This window comes from Camelus bactrianus, chromosome 23, assembly GCF_048773025.1.
Source record: "Camelus bactrianus isolate YW-2024 breed Bactrian camel chromosome 23, ASM4877302v1, whole genome shotgun sequence".
Lineage (NCBI taxonomy): Eukaryota > Metazoa > Chordata > Mammalia > Artiodactyla > Camelidae > Camelus > Camelus bactrianus.
The window spans coordinates 18,979,485-18,995,626 of record NC_133561.1 but is presented as its reverse complement, the minus strand read 5'-3'; the positions used below and the strand labels follow the sequence as shown (position 1 = coordinate 18,995,626).

At 41.1% G+C, this 16,142-nt stretch overlaps 1 protein-coding gene across 2 annotated transcripts in view; it reads left to right on the top strand.

Moving 5' to 3' along the window:
* KIF26B (kinesin family member 26B) overlaps positions 1-16,142 on the top strand; it is a 428,220-nt gene that overhangs the window by 363,582 nt on the left and 48,496 nt on the right. For both annotated transcript variants that reach the window (XM_074351720.1, XM_074351722.1), the window contains one exon: positions 8,459-8,618. In XM_074351720.1, coding sequence (XP_074207821.1) covers positions 8,459-8,618 — 160 coding nt within the window. The remainder of the gene's footprint in view (positions 1-8,458; positions 8,619-16,142) is intronic.

Genomic DNA, 16,142 nt, shown 5'->3' with positions numbered 1-16,142 from the left:
GGAGCATTAGCAGGGCTAATTCTTCACCCATTGTGGAGTCTTCCCCTGCTTTGCTAATAAGCTAAATCAGTAAAGGCTTGAGACTCCTCCTGGGAATTCCAGCATCGAGGAAGACTTAAACCATAATAATCAGGAACTGCTTCTCGTAAAGATGGGTGAATTAGGAGTCCAAAGCAAGATGGTACTAGTGACACTTCAGCAGTAATACGTTCATTGATACAGAATTTTACAAGTCCTATTGATGAAGGTGTTTTTTAAAAGCATCACTTCGATGAGTAATGTAAGCTTGCAAGCAACTACTGCCCAGGTTTAAGAGTGACACTAGGCCTCTGATTTGTTCATTCACTTTATTGCCTCCAGGAGAAGCCTAGAGGCCAAGTGCAGGCTGGGCTGGCTGTGTGTGCAAACGGGCATCCATCTGTGCGTGGACACATGAACCAGTGTGCGAGGACGTGGGCCTTCAGCTGCACCTGTGCTCAACTGTTTACAATCTGATCAGCCTCTTCTCTTAATCTTGCTTTTCTTTTGACCACCAGCCACTCCTTCTCATGTGTCTTGGGATGGCTGGGGTCAGCTGATGCCCTCTCCAGGGCTGTGTAGTCCATAGGGCTCTAGAGATCCCTTTTGGGTGGTGGATGGGGGATCTAGGAAAGAACATTGCTTCTAAATGAGGCAGAACTTGGCCTCTGCTGTCCCTCCAGTATACAGCAAAGTCGGTTTTCCATTGTCTAAAATGTGACTCCCATTCTGAGTAATGCAGGTATAATTATAGGTATTTTATAATATTATTCTTCAGCACAGTCTAAACTGTGCCTTTTGTTCTCTGTGTTCTGTTTTACTACATGTACATTATGCATTTTATTCCATTACATCAAATGGACTATTAGAGTCTGAAAGTCCAAATTGGTCCCTGTCTTTGCCCTTTAATCTGCAGTGTGTGTGAAATATCTGAGTTTCTCCTGTCTATATAATTAGGTTGCAAAACAGAAGACATTTTGCTTTAAAAATAACTGTTTCCCTTGCACACTGCCATGGCCTGATCTTGCATGATACAAAATGGGATAAAAGAGAAGCAACATATTATGTCTTTCCTTTTAAGGATTTTTACTGGGGATAGTGGGAGGTAAACAAAATAGAACATCCTGAATGTGGAAAGTTTTTTTTCCTTAGGTATACCAGAGTCACTGGAGAGTCTGAACAGAAATTCTGTGCTTTCTGTAAACCTTCATCACCTTTTTTCTTAGTACTAGATGTGGAAGTTTAGGGTGAGATGGAGCAGAGACAGGTGAGGGTTAGGACGGTGGTTCCCGGATGTTTTCCTTGCTCCCCTGCATCAACACTGTCCTGTGGGCTCTGCTAGCACCCAGACACTGCCCACATGCTCCTTGCACACCCACTAGGACCCAGACACACCTTCATCCCACCTCCTGCATCTGTCTTCCCAGCCAACCCCTTTTCCACCTTGCCCCAGGTGACCTGGCTTCCACAGCGGCTCTGGGAAGTCACGATTTCTACTTCGCTGTTTTCCTTCCATGAGGAGTAGGAGAAGGCAGAGGGAAGAGTAGCTGCCCTAGAGCAGCAGGTCTGCTGGTGTGAGCTGGGCCACGCTGGCAGGTAGGGATCCAGAGGCCTGAGGAGCAGGAGGCTGCTGCTGCCTGGGAAGTTCAAGGAGGAGAGGGAGATAATCCAGGAGCCGGGGTGATGTGCTGAGGGCCACACACCCCTGGGACAGGGGATCCTGGAACAAAAATGCAGCTCGTAGCTCCTGCTGTCTACCGAACTGGTGTAGGAAGAAGAGCCCAAGTCTTGAAGGCTTGATTCCTCGTAGCTCTGCCACTGACAGCATCATCTTGGGCAAGTTTCCTTTATCTTTTTTTTAAAAATAGCTTTAATGAGATACACTGCAGGTAGCAATAATCTGCACATACTTAAAGTATATAATTTGATAATTTTGTCATATGTATATACCCATGAAGCCATCACCACAATCAAGATAATGAACATATCCATCACCTCCGAATATGTCCTTGAGACCCTGTGAAATCGCTCATCTAGCTCCACTCTCTTCCCCTTCCCCTTCCCAGGCAACCACTAATCAGCTTCAGTTCCTATACATTAGCTTGCATTTCCTAGAATTTTACATAAATGGAATTCTAGCATACAGTCTGTACTATTTTGAGTAGCTTTTTTTCACTTAGCATAATTATTTTGAGATTTACTTTGTTGCATGTATTAATAGTTCATTAATTTTTATTTCTTAATAGTAGTCCACTGTTTGGATGTACCATAGTTTGCCTATCTATCTGTGCTGATGGACATGTGTTTTATTTCCAGTTTGGAGCTTTTACAAATAAAAGTACTATGAACATTCATGTACAAATCTTTATATGGACATACATATTTCCTTTTCTCTGGGGTAAATACATAGAAGAATTGGAATAGCTGGTCTATAGATGTATTTATAATTTTTTAGGAAACTGCCAAAGTGATTTTTAAGAAACTGCCAAAGTGATTGAACCATTTTGTATTCCCACCAACAGTACGTGAGCATTCCAGTTCCTACACATCCTCACCAACACTTAGTAAGGTCAGTCTTTTCCATTTTAGCCTTCTGTATAATAGATATGTAGTACTATCTCAACTGTGGTTTTAATTTGCATTTCATTAATGACCAATGATGTCATCTTTTCATGTTCTTGTCTGATATTCATACATCTTTGGTGAAGTGTATTTTGTACTTTTAAAATAGTTTTTTGTCTTATAATTAAGTTTTGAGAGTTCTTTATATATTCTGGTTATGAGTCCTTCATCAGATTTATGATTTGCAAATATTTAATCCCAGTCTGGGGCTTATCTTTTCATTCTCTTAACAGTGTATTTTGAAAACTAAAAATATTCAGTTTTAATGAAGTCCAGTTTATGTGTTCTTTTATGAATTATGCTTTTAGTATCATATCTAAGAAATTTTTGCCTAACCCAAGATAAAAAATGTTTTATATTATGCTTTTTTCTTGAAGTTTTATAATTTTATATTTTACATATAGGTCTTTGATCCATTTTTAGTTAATTTTTGTATATTGGGCAATGTATGCATTACAGTTTTTTAATGTGGATATACCATTTGTTGTAAAAACTACCCTATCTATACTAAATTACCTTCTCAACTTTGTCAAAAATTATTTGTCCATATTTATGTGGGTTTATTTCTGGACTTTCTATTCTACTCCATTGATCTGTTTGTTTATCTTTACACCAGTACCACACTGTCTTGATTATGGTGGCTATATATAAGTCTTAAAATAAGATACTGTTGGCCTTCCAATTCAGTGCTTAGTTTTAAAAGTTGTTTTGGCTATTGTTGCTCCTTTACATTTCCTTATAAATTCTAGAGTCAGCTTCTAAATTTATTTTGTAGAATCATTTTCTAACAAAAAAGTCTGCTGGAATTTAGATTGGGATTGCATTAAATCTATAGCTCAATTAGGAGAGAATTAACTTCTTGACAATATTGAGTCTTCCAACCCTTGAACACAATGTATCTCTCTATTTTTTCAATTCTTTATTAATTTTCTCTGAATGTTTTGTAGTTTACAGTGTATGTATCTCTTTTGTCAGATTTATCCCAAGTATTTAATATTTTTGATGCTATTGCAAATGGTATTTTAATATTTCAGTTTCCAGTTGTTTATTACTGCCATATATAAATTGATCTCTAGCTATTAATCTAGTATCTAACAACCTTGTTAAACTCAATTATTAGTTCTAGTTGCTTTTTTGTGGATTCCATTAGATTTTCTACATAATCATGTAATCTGCAAAAAAATGACAGTTTGATTTCTTTCCAATCTGGGTATCTTTTATTTCTTTTTCTTGCATTTTTGGAATGATCAGAGGGAACATCCTTGTCTAGTTCCAATCTTGGAAGACATTTAGTCTCTTACTGTTAGGAATGTGTTAGCTGTAGGTTTTTCCTAGACACCTTTTTCTTTTTTTAATAAAACTGAGGCTATCACTTTCAGCTTATATTTTGCTGAACATTTTTATCAGCAATGGATTTTAGAGTTTGTTAAATGCTTTGTCTGTGTCTACTGAGAGAATCACATAGTTTTTCTTTTTAGTTTGTTAATACGGTGAATTATATTCATAGATTAATTTTTTGTTAACCAACCTTGCATTCCTGGGCTAAATCCCAGTTATTCATGGTATAAAATCCTTTTTGTATGTTTCTGGATACCATTTTCTAATATGTTTCTCTAATATTTTGTTTAGGAATTTTGATTCAATGTTCATGAAGAATATTGGTCTTCAATTTTTTTTCTCATAATACCTTTATCTGTTTTTGGTATCAGGGTAATCCTGGCTTCATAGAACTAACTGGGAATTATTCTGTCCTATTTAATTTTCAGGGAGAATTTGCATAGAATTGATATTTCTTCCTTGAATGTTTGGTAGAATTCACCAGTGCAGCCAACTGGACCTGGAGCTTTCCCTATGGAAAAGTTGTTAGCTACAGATTCTATTTCTTTAAAGGATATAGAGCTATTCACATTATCTATTACTTCTTGAATGAGTTTTGGTACTTTATATCTTTCAAGAAATTTGTTCATTCTTTCAAGTTTTCTAATTTACCAATGTAATGTTTCTTTATTGTCCTTTTTATAGTTGTAGAAACTGCAGTTTGTCCACCTCTTTTGTTCCAGACATTGATAATTTGTGTCTTCTCTCTTTCTTTGCTGATCAGTCATGCTAGAAGTTTATCAATCTTGTGGATCTTGAAGAACCAGCTTTTGGTTTCACTGGTTTTTCTCTATTGTTTTTTTAAATTTTCCATTTCATTAATTTCTGCTTTTATATTAATTATTTCCTTTCTGCTATTTAGTCTTCAATTTTCTCATCTTTTTCTAATTTATTAAGGTGGAAGCTGAGGTAAAATTGACTTGAGACCTCTGTTATTTTCTGATATAGGAATTTAATGATATAAATTTCCCCCTAAGTACTTCTTTAGGGGCATCTCACTAATTTGGATATGTTATGTTTTCATTTTCAATCACTTAAAAACACTTTCTAATTTCCATTTTGATTTCTTCTTTGACCCTAAGTTAGTTGGTTCTGTGTTGTTGAGTTTCAAAATATTTAGGGATTTTCCAGATATCTTTCTGGATTGACTTCTAATTTAATTCTAGTGTGTCAGAGAGTGTACTTTGAGTGATGTGAATCCTTTAAAATTTATTTAGAGTTGTTTCCTGTACCAGAATATAGTCTATCTTGGTAAATGTTTTGTGTGCTTTTCAAAAAAATGTGTATTCCACTGTTGCTGGATTGAGGGTTCAAATGTCAAGTAGAATGAGTTGGTTGATAGTATTGTTCAAATCCTCTGTATCCTTACTGGTTTTCTGTCTACTTGTTTTATTAATTATTGAGAAGGGTGTATTTGAAATCTCCACCTATAAACATGGACTTCCCTGTTTATTCTTGCAGTTTTATCAGATTCTACTTACATATTTTTAACTTCTGTTAATATGTGCATACAAACTTTTGATTGTTGTGACCTCTTAATGAATTGTGCCCTTTATCATTATAAAATGTCCCTCTTTTCCTCCAGTAATATTTGTTGCCCCAAGTGTCTTTTGTTTGTTATTGGCATAGCCACCCCAGCTTTCTTGTGACTACTGTTTGCACGTTATGTAGCCTTTTCCACACTTACATTTTCAACCTATTATCTCTTCATATCTGAAGTGCATTTCTCATAGGTAGCATACAGGAGTCTTGCTTTTTTATTGAATCTGACAGTTTCTACCTTTTAATAAAAGTATTCAGACTACACATATTCAATGTGGTTATTCACATGGTGTGGTCCAAAGTGCTATTTTTTCTGTATGTTTTCTATTCAATCCATCTCTTCTTTGTTCTCCTTCTCATTTTATTTGCTTTCTTTTGAATTTACTGAACATTTGAAATGATTCCACTTTATATCCTTTGCTAGCTTTTTAACTGTAATTCTTTGTTATTTAGTGCTTGCTTTAGGATTTATATTATACATCTTTAAGTTGTCACAGTCTACTTTTAAGTGATATTATACCACTTCATGTCTAGAATAAGAAGCTTACAATAGATTACTTTCATTTCTCCGATCCTAACCTTTGCTCTATTGTTGTCAAACATTTTAATTTTGCATATGTTATAACCCACACATTACATTGTTGTTACTTTTGCTTTAACAGTCAATTAGCTTTTAAAGAGATTTAGATAAGAGAGGGAAACCATGTATTTATTCACATAGTTGTCATTTCTAAAGCTCTTTATTCTCTTATGTATATCCTTTGTGGGTCTGCTTCAGGTAAATTCTTTCAGCTTTTTTAAGTCTGAGAAAGTCTTTATTTTTCTTTTGTCTGAGAATGATACTCTGGTTGGGCGTGTAACTCTAGGTTGGCAGTTTTCAGTACTTTTAAAATGTTGCTTTATTGACTTCTCACATGTATTATTTCCAAGAAATCTGCTGTCATTTTTATCTGTGTTCCTCTACAGGTAACATAGTTTTTTCCTCTGGCTGTTTTCAAGGTTTTTCTCATCATCACTGGTTTTGAACAGTTTGATTATTATATGCCTTAGTGTAATTTTCTTCATGTTTCTTGTGCTTGGGGATCATGGAGCTTCTTGGATTTGTGGGTTTATTGTTTTCATTAAATTTGGGAAAGTATTGACATTTATTTCTTAAGATATTTTATCTGTACCACCCTCTGTGTCTTCCACTTTGGGGACTCCAATTACACACATATTAGGACACTTGAAGTTGTCCTAAAGCTCTTTTTTCTATCTACTTTTTGTTTGTTTGTTTCTTTTAAAAGTTCCTGTCTGTCCTTCATTTTGGGCCACTTCTTTGCTATGTCTTGAAATTAATCAATCTTTCCTTCTGCAGTGTCTAATTTGCTATTAATCCCACCCAGTGTATTTTTCATCTCACAAAAGGCAGTTTTTATCCCTAAAGATTCAATGTATATCTTTTAAAAATATATTCCATGTCTCTAACTTTTTGAACATTGGAAATACCGTCATAACTGTTTTATATCCTTTCTGTCAATTTTAGTATCTGTGTCTGTTCTGGGTTAGTTGCAATTATCTCTTCATTATGGGTCTCATTTTCTTGCTTCTGTGCATGCCTCATTATTTTTGATTGGGTGCTAGATGTTTCTATATATTTTCCCCACATTCTTAAGCGTTGATTTGGGATGCAGTTATTTGGGAACAGTTTGATATTTTCCGGTCCTTGGAGATTTGTTAATGTGGGGCCCCGGCAGTTCTCAGTCTAGGGCTAAGTGTTCCCAACTACTGAAGTCAGACCCTCTGGGTACTCTACCCAATGCCCTGTGAATCTTGAGGTTTTCCAGTCTGGCTGTTGTGAGTGCTGTGTACTGTTACTTCTCATCTTTTCAGGTGGTTAATTCTCCAGCCTTGGGTGGTTTCCTCACATGTCTGTGCTGATCAATGCTGGGTTGAATGCTTGAAGTGACCTGCTGCAAATCTCCAGAGTTCTCCCTTCTCCAGTACTCTGTCCTGTTGCTACCGTGGTCTCCTTGGACTCACAGGTCTATCTTCTCAATTTAGAGAGTCCACCAGGCTCCCTCTGAGTTCCCTTTCTCTGAGCCATGGCCTGAAGGCTCTCTCAAGGCAGTAAGCAGGGAAACAGGTAGTGCTCACCTCATGTATTCCCCACCTCTCAGGGATTGCTGTCTTTTGCTGTTTGATGTCTAGTGTCTTGCAAAAGTTGTTTTATACATTTTGTTTGTTTTGGGGTTGTCTCAGGTAAGAGGAATAATCTGGTCCCTGTTACTTCATCTAGGCCAGAAGCGGAAGTACTCATGAGCAAGTTCATGGTTTTACCATGAGAATTGAATGAGACTGATGTCTGTACAGCACCTGGCCCTTGGCAGATTCTCAGCAAATATTTGGGTCTTCCCTGTCTCTGCAACTACTTCTTCATGATTTTACCTGATTTATCAACCAGATTCCTAGCTGAGCTTAAGGTCATGGTCTTGTGACAGTCAACCAAAGTAGACAGTCACCCATGGGCTAGTCATACTTTAACTTGATCAGTTTCAGAATTCTGCTACACCAAGGACATGTGGTTGCAAAGCTTATCCTCCTTTTATTAGACATTTACCTTCTGTGTGAAATCTTATCCAATTCAATCTATAGGAATTATTCATAGTATGAGTATTTATAGTATGAATTTCAGAAGATTTTAGAAGGTCAGTGATGTGAGGTGGGCAGAATTTAAGAGGATCATGTTATTTGTTACCCTTGCATGATTTTGTGGGGGTTTCCTACCAAGTCATGAACTTCAATCTTTTACTTCCTGTTTTTTCCCCCTCAGATTCCCCAAGGATGTATGTGAAGGACAGATGAGTTTTTGCAGAAACTTAACCATTTTTTCCTTCTCTTGTCTTCTCTCCTGTGATAGTGTCTGGAGGCCGCAGCCGCCTGCACCTCATTGATCTTGGCAGCTGTGTGAAAGCTCTTAGCAAAAATCGGGAAGGAGGCTCAGGGCTGTGCCTCTCGCTGTCCGCTCTGGGCAACGTCATCCTGGCTCTCGTCAACGGCAGCAAACACATCCCATACAAGTAAGTGACTCTTCTACTCGAAGAATGGGATAAGGTGAGTATGGTGCCAGGGCTGGGTGTGGGACTCTCGGTCCAGTGACATGTGTGGAGAGTTGTGCAAAGATGGACAGTCTGGACCACGTTGTTCAGTGCCAGAAACCAGCCTTCACTAACAGTTATGTAATGCCTGATCTTCTAAATTCAAAAGCTATGGAAATGCTTAAATTTACTCCAATCCCACCATTGGGCGGCTCAAGGAGGAAATCATAAGAATTTATCTCTGTTGCGGTCTCTAATCATAATTGCCATTGGTGGCTTATTGTCACCATTGTACAGATGCTTTCTAGTGATGAGAGCAAGGAACAGAAGATTGAGTTACCCTTCCCTTAAGGGTAGGGCTGCCAGCTTTAACCAATAAAACTGTAAGATACCCAGTTAAACTTGAATTTCAGAAAAACAGCATATATTTTTGGTATAAGTATGCCCCAATGTTGCATGAGCTATATGGGCATCCTGTATTTTATCTGGTAACCCTATTTAGGAGAACTTATAAAGCATGGGGAATTACCACCACCATCCCATGCAAATGTTTATTCCACTTCCAAGATCCTTTCTCTCTTTCTGTTACGGCTCCAACAAGAAGAAATTAGAACTTCTCCTATGTCTGGAATAGCCAAAGACTTGACATATCACCCATGCCCATGAATGACATAGCCCTAGAGCCACCCTTCACCAGCATCATCCCAACCCAACTTTGCCACCGGATCATGTGGTGATGGGGTGATGGGTACTCTCCTGTTTGGCCTCCTGCCAAGGTCCAGCTGCTCCTCTCACTAGGCATCTGAACCTCCACGTCTCATAAACTAAGGGATATAGCTATATATCTTACCTACATCACAAGGATATAAAGCTCAGAATGATATGAGTGTGCAAATTTTTCATAAAATGTGTAACACTATAGCCAATAACCAATAATCATAATCTGGTTGAGTCTGTCCTCACTTATTTAAATGGAAATAACACCTACCTTACAGAGCTTCTGTGAGAATTAAGCAAATATACAGTACATGGAGTCACTTTTTTAAATCTGTAAAATCCTACAAAATGTAAGTTTTCTGTAGAAGGGAAAAGGTAAGTCAGGCAGTTTGTCCTACAACAGTTGAAATTCAGGACATGTCCCTGAGTTCTCCTTTCCCTCTGTCATAAGTTGATGCCAATATTGTGATTTTTTTCTCCACCAGGAAGCCCATTGCTAGACTGGCTTTAGGAGCTTAAACAAAGATTATAATCCTGTCTGTCTTAATTCTTGACATTTGAAATCCTAGTTGGATAAACTCAGAAATGTCCTTTCCAGCCCTTGTGAAGGTTCTTTTCTATGAGAAAAAATTCAAGTTAAAAATTCATGAAGTTTCATTCAGTATCACTTCAGCAGTTGAATAAAGTCAGCTTGTGATTGCGAAAAGGAAAGAAGGAAGGAAGGAAGGAAGGGGAAGGGGAAGGGGAGGGAAGGAGGGAAGGAAAGAAGAAAGGAGAGAGAGGGAGGGAAAAAAGAAAAGTCTGGAGAAGTACTGTCAGGGTTGGAGACCTTAGAAAGGAAGGAAGGAGATATTGGCCCTCTGGCCTCCCTGTCCATGAAAAGAGAAACATGTCTATTAATGTGATCATAGATCATAATGTAGATGAAAGTCAAAACACTACCTTATGAGGTCACTGATGGTATATCTTACTTATATATCTCTCCCGTTGTTTCTGTAGAGTGATACGCTTTTATGATTTCAATAAATATTTGTTGAAATGATGGTGGGAGGGCTAAATAACTGTAAGCATATGAAATTACTTTTACTTTAGATAAAGTAACTTCCTTTTGGTTAAGAGTTGGGTTTTATTATAAACATATAGGGAAACATTAAGAATTGTTTGTATTAATAGCTCTTGTTAAATTCAACATATCTAACATCAGCTGGCCACGATGACCAGCCACCTGCCCCCTTGGGAGGGCTGACGAAATGCGAAACCTCCACTCACTGTTCTCTGGGGACATCTGTCTGCTTCAGTTCCCTTCTCTCTCTTCTGGCTCTGAGGGAGCAATGATTAAAGGATTTTTGTGTCTGAAATCGGCACAGACTTAACCTCAATGTGGTGCCTACTCATGACACAGGCATCGTGTTGTCCCTGACCATCAGGATCCTCCTGGGGTCTTGGTACCAGGAAATATGGTGGCCTGGCCATACAGCCGGCTCTGTCCTGCCCAGAACACTCGTTTGCCAAAGCCCTTGTACAGCCAGGTCTGTCATCCCTCAGTCATTCATACCCATCATTCTGCACATGCTTTCAAAGGCCCTTGCTGTAGTATTGTTTCAGGTTCTCAGCCACCACATGTATTCAGTATTTGGTTCTGCAAATACATTTGCAAAGTGATTAATCAACTAGAAACTATCCTATTTCGAGGTACAGAAAGATAAGGCAGAGATTTCCTGAAGTTCCCCAGCCAGTTGGTGGCAGGATCAAACCACACCTCTTTTCACAGCTTGGAGACCTTGGCGGTTCGTTTCTAATCCACTCCCCCAACCTCATCAAGCTCTGTAATATATTAGCTGCCTTTGCTCTGCACAGCATGAGGGCTTCAGCACAGCAGGGTGGCCCAGATTTCTTTTATCAATTCAGTCAGTGCTCCAAAGCTGCATCACACAGCATTTTGTTAGCATACTAAACACCTTCCGCGTGTCAAGCCTTGTCTTTGCGATAGGTTCCTGAGACAGGGGAGGTTTCCTGCCCTTACAGTTTCCTTTTATTCCTGTTCACTTACAGGAAAAAACGGAAAACCAAGCTTCACATTCGTTACCCTCCCCCACCCCCCCAAAACATGAAAAACCCTCTCCATTTGTCACCCTGGACAACTCTGTGCTTCGAACCGGCATTGCTTGCTTTTGCTTCTGGGAAATTAACTGGAATGTGCACAGAGGGGATATAGCCTTTCCACGTCGCTCTCCATCATTGTGCCAGACTCTCTGTCACGTGACCAAGTCCAAAGTGAGTTTGGATTCATGACCCATCCCAGGCACTCCCACAGGCTCCCTAGGTGTGCCCTGAGTGCTTTTGACTTTGCAGTGATACTGCTTTTGTAGATGACAGATGCAGGCACAGAACGGGGTCCCAGCCTCAGCCATGACACAGCACAGGCTTGCTGGCCAATCCAGGAACCATAAATCAGTCCTAAATGGTGACACCATTCAGAAAAGCAAGCGGGGACAGCAGGGAGACCACCAAGGGCTTGAAGCCCCTACTCAGTTCTGCACTGAAAGCCTCACAAATTACTCCCTAACTTTGGGGAACCTCATGTCGAGGGGGAATCTATTGTAGTCCGAAGCATTTTGACAGTGCATTTGCCAGTTTCCTTCCATCGCTCATTACAGCTGTTGGCTTTTCCTCCCCAATTCTTGGGCCCCAAGTTAGTCGGAGCCTTCCCATTCGATAGATGAGAAAAAATAGGCAGAGCCATTGAAGTGAATTCTCATGCCAAAATCAGTGTTACAGGCACAGACCACTGGAACTGGCCCCCAGAGGAGCCACCACAAGGATCTGTCCGTGCGAACTGAGTTTCAGCTGAAGTGCTGTTACATCCCAGCTGGTCTGCAGGACTGCAGTCTTTCCAGAGACCTGGAAATGCTAACAACCACCCAGTTCTCTCAAAATAGAATTTTTGGTCCCTTTTAGATGTCTGATCAGGGGGTGCATACCCTTCACATAGTGATACATTAACCCTGAAGCCCTTTCGCTCATTTATGACTTACTCCATTTGGAGACATAATTACGTTAATAGGTCAAATGGTCCATTTGATTATTTGCCACCAAGACACTGTACCCTGTTTCCAAACGACAGGTATTTTATAATGTCCTGACTTCCACTGAACAAGAGGTCATGGAAAGAGGGTCATTCTTTGACCCTCTCGGGCTGCATTGTCTGAGATGTTCTTCCCAAGTCACCTTGAAGTGCAGCTCTGCGTTAACAGTCCCACAGTGGGAGTGGTGCTCAGTGACTTTCTTTTATGGGTTTGGTCTGGGGTTCAGACCAAGACCTAATCCTCGTGTGTCAAATCCATCACTGACACGCTCTGGGCTCAGGCAGCTGCCTTCATCCTGCCCTCCTTCCCTCGGTGGTAAATCTACCAGGAGAAGCGGGTGGCGTCTGAGGCAGTCTGTTGTCACAAGCTTCAAGCACCACCACGGGGGCCACTTCTAGATGTGATAAGGACGCCCATCATCAGGGTCTGGAATGGGAGCACTTCTAAGGCGCTGGTGAAGGGTCAGGAACCAAGGTCCTGTTTAAGACAGTAGCAGCAGCAGAGCACAGCACTTCATTCAAAGGAGCATAGAAACTCCAATTCCAGTTGGTGACTTGTGGAGAAATGACATTTTATAAATAGAAGCAGATTTTTCAAAATGTTACTACCTCTGACCTGTGAGGGAGTGTCATGCTGGAACCTGCAGGCAGTACCCACGATGGCAGCCTAAGATTCCTAAGGCCTTTACAGGACCTGCATCTCTGAAGCATGAGGACATTCCTCGCCCTTGCTTTGAGAAATATTTTCTCCCAATAGCCATTTAGATACTGGGTTTGTCTCCACTTTCCCAGAACTGGAAACCCACTCAATGTCTGGGAAGCTAGAGAAACGAGCTCATGACTGGTATCAGCTACAATGCTCCGTCCCCTGACTCACATAGGTGATGAGAGTTGTGTTCCTCTGGACTCAAAGGCATGTTATTTACAACGTGAAGTTCAATAAATATTTTCCAGAAAAAATACAAAGGAATATCAATTCCCCAGATTTACTTAAGCTAGCGTGTGATGGAGAGTGGGGTGGGTCTGTATGAGAATCTTTGTGTGTGTATGTGAAATGTGACGGAGACACACCTGTGTGCATATTTAGCAACCTTTAAATGTGCATTAATGCTGGATTATCTCCTCCTGATTTACAGGGAGAACATCAATTTAAAACTATTTGCACAAACTCCAGATACCAGTTTACAGCGTTCCCTGTTTAGAAATAAAATAACCTAAGTCTCAGGTTGCCAAGCAACTGTAGCAATGATAATTCTTGGTGTTGCTGCTTCAAAAATATCCATTTTTATACATTTTAATGACTGTTAGGATGCAGAGAAAGTGAGTTCAGAAGTCTCTTTTGTATGGGATTTTAGCAGTCTTATTTTCCTACCTCCACCTGCTTCCCTGGCCAGTGGTATGTTCACATTTAATTATGGAAATTTCCAGAGATTAATATTATTTTCTTAAGAGATGAGGCATCAGCTTGCAGTAAATGAACTCAGCCAGGTTTATTACAAAATTGTGCGGGTTGCTCGGGGAGAACTGAGGCTGTCTGGGAATCAGTTGGGGTCACGAGCCCAGGGTTCCAGCATTGATTCTTCCACCACTGATTTGACACAGAAACTGCACATCATCCTTTCTGTTCTGAGGAGGACCACTTTCTGCCCCCTCACAGCCTCACTGAATTGGGAGCAGATTGTTCGACCCCCGACTCAGTCACCATCTCTTGGCAGCAAAGCCATGGCAAATATTTTTCTTTGTCCACAATGGCTAGTCCCTCTCAGATAATGTGCCATCAGTTGGAGGACTGAAGTAGAAATCAGGAGGTTTTTTTCATTTCCTTTTTAGTTTTTCAAGAGGTTTTCTTCCTTTATGTTTAATTTCTGAGAGTACTAATCACGCTCTTCTCTCCACATCCTGAACCAGCTGGCAAACAGATACAAGAGTATGATTGGGAATTAAAATTGTCCATCTGCTTAATCTTAGCAGAGTGGAAGGAGGTCTCCTCCTGTCCCCCAACAAGCATGACTCCAGGACTCAGGAATGGGCAGAATTGGGTCAGCAGAGCAGTCCCTTCCCAGACAGGTGCATGGCTCAACTGGAGAAAGGTCTGTGACCTGCAGGGAGACAGCCAGACCCGCAGACTGACAGACAAGATTGGGCTCTAGGTGCCCAGGGCCATGTTTACCAGCATCACCAGTCAGACTGTTTTCCTCCCGTGGGAAGAAGTAAATAAAAAGTGCAGGAAGAGGAGTGGGAACTTTATTCTTGATCTTTCCAAGGGGATAGAGGTTCCTAATTTATGGATTTGCTTGGTCACAGGGTGAAGGAGAAAACTGTTTCTAGTGCTTGTTTTCTGGGTTTCCAGCTGCATTCCGGTGGTTAGCATGTGCGTGCATGAGTGCTGGGTGAGGGCTGTTCCGCTGTGAGGGTGTGATGGCAACAGCTCACAGTCAGTGTTCCCTTCCTGTGCATCAGGAGCAGCTCTAGCTGCTTCCCAGGTGTTTCATTCTGCCAACAGGCATAGGGACTGCTCTGACCGTACTTGTGTTTCAGGTGGGGGAACGGAGACAGAGGAGTAGGTGACTTGTCCGTGCTTACACGGCTGGTAGATGACACAGCTGCTCCACTGCTTCCTAACACAGGGTCCGGAAGGCTGTAGTGCTCCATCCATCTTTGCTGAAATAACAAATGAGGTCAGACAATGGATCAAACGTATCTGCAGAGCTTACACATGTGCAGTAGGTTGTAAAGCAGAGTGTAAGTCTGCAGCGTGGGACCAGCTGTGGCCAGTGGTCTGTTCAGGTTTGGTCTCCTGGCCTCACCGTTTCTCGGACAGCGGAGCTGGACTGACTGCTGAATATTCATGGCAATGACACAGTAAAATCGGGAAGATGGGGAGATTCCTGTCCCCTTCAGAACCTAAGCCACTTGCCAGGGCTGAATCAGAAATACCAAGTGGAAATGTTGACATTAATGAGACAGTCCCAGTCCCATATTCTGGGCACCACCAGCAGGGGCTCTCAGCAAATCTCATCTATTTCACAAGTCTTCTCTTTCTTAATTTCTGTAATTGTTCTCATGTAAAAGCCTGAAAGCTCGTGTGGCCATCCACCTACCCCACTAATGGGAAAGGCCCCCAGGTGCTCTGATGCTCTCTTGGGCTCCGGGACCTCCTCCCTGGCTGGGTGGCTCCAGCAGGAGGAGTGTGACCCTTTCCCACACTAGAGATTGTACCCGGGGCCAGCTTCCCCACCGATAACACAGCTGGCAGCCCTCCTCCCCTTGGCGGCAGTTTGTAGTAGGCGCGTGGAGGCGTTCCCCAGTGAACGGATTCCTGTCATAACAGGAGAGGTTATCACCCGGTCTGGGTCTTGAAGTTCTACTGAGCATAAGAAAGGTAAGGAAGGGAGAGGCAAGAGGTGAGGATGACGGCAGGGCTGGCAGGGCGGAGATAAAGAGCTTCCTCCAGCATCTGGCTAATAATAGATGCTCTGGGGACCTCCACAGTTGGAATTTGTGAAGTTTCTCCAGGCTGGGCTCCCAGAGAAGTGTGTGAAGTCAGATGTCTGGGGTTTCTAAAAGAGATGATGATGACACGGGCATGGGGAGGTGATGCTGAGCAGGGACCAAGGAAACGCGGGTCCTCGTGCCAGGCCCCCTGCTCACCTCTGAACATGCTTCCTGAGCTTTTCATTCTCCACCAGCGAAATCAGAATAAC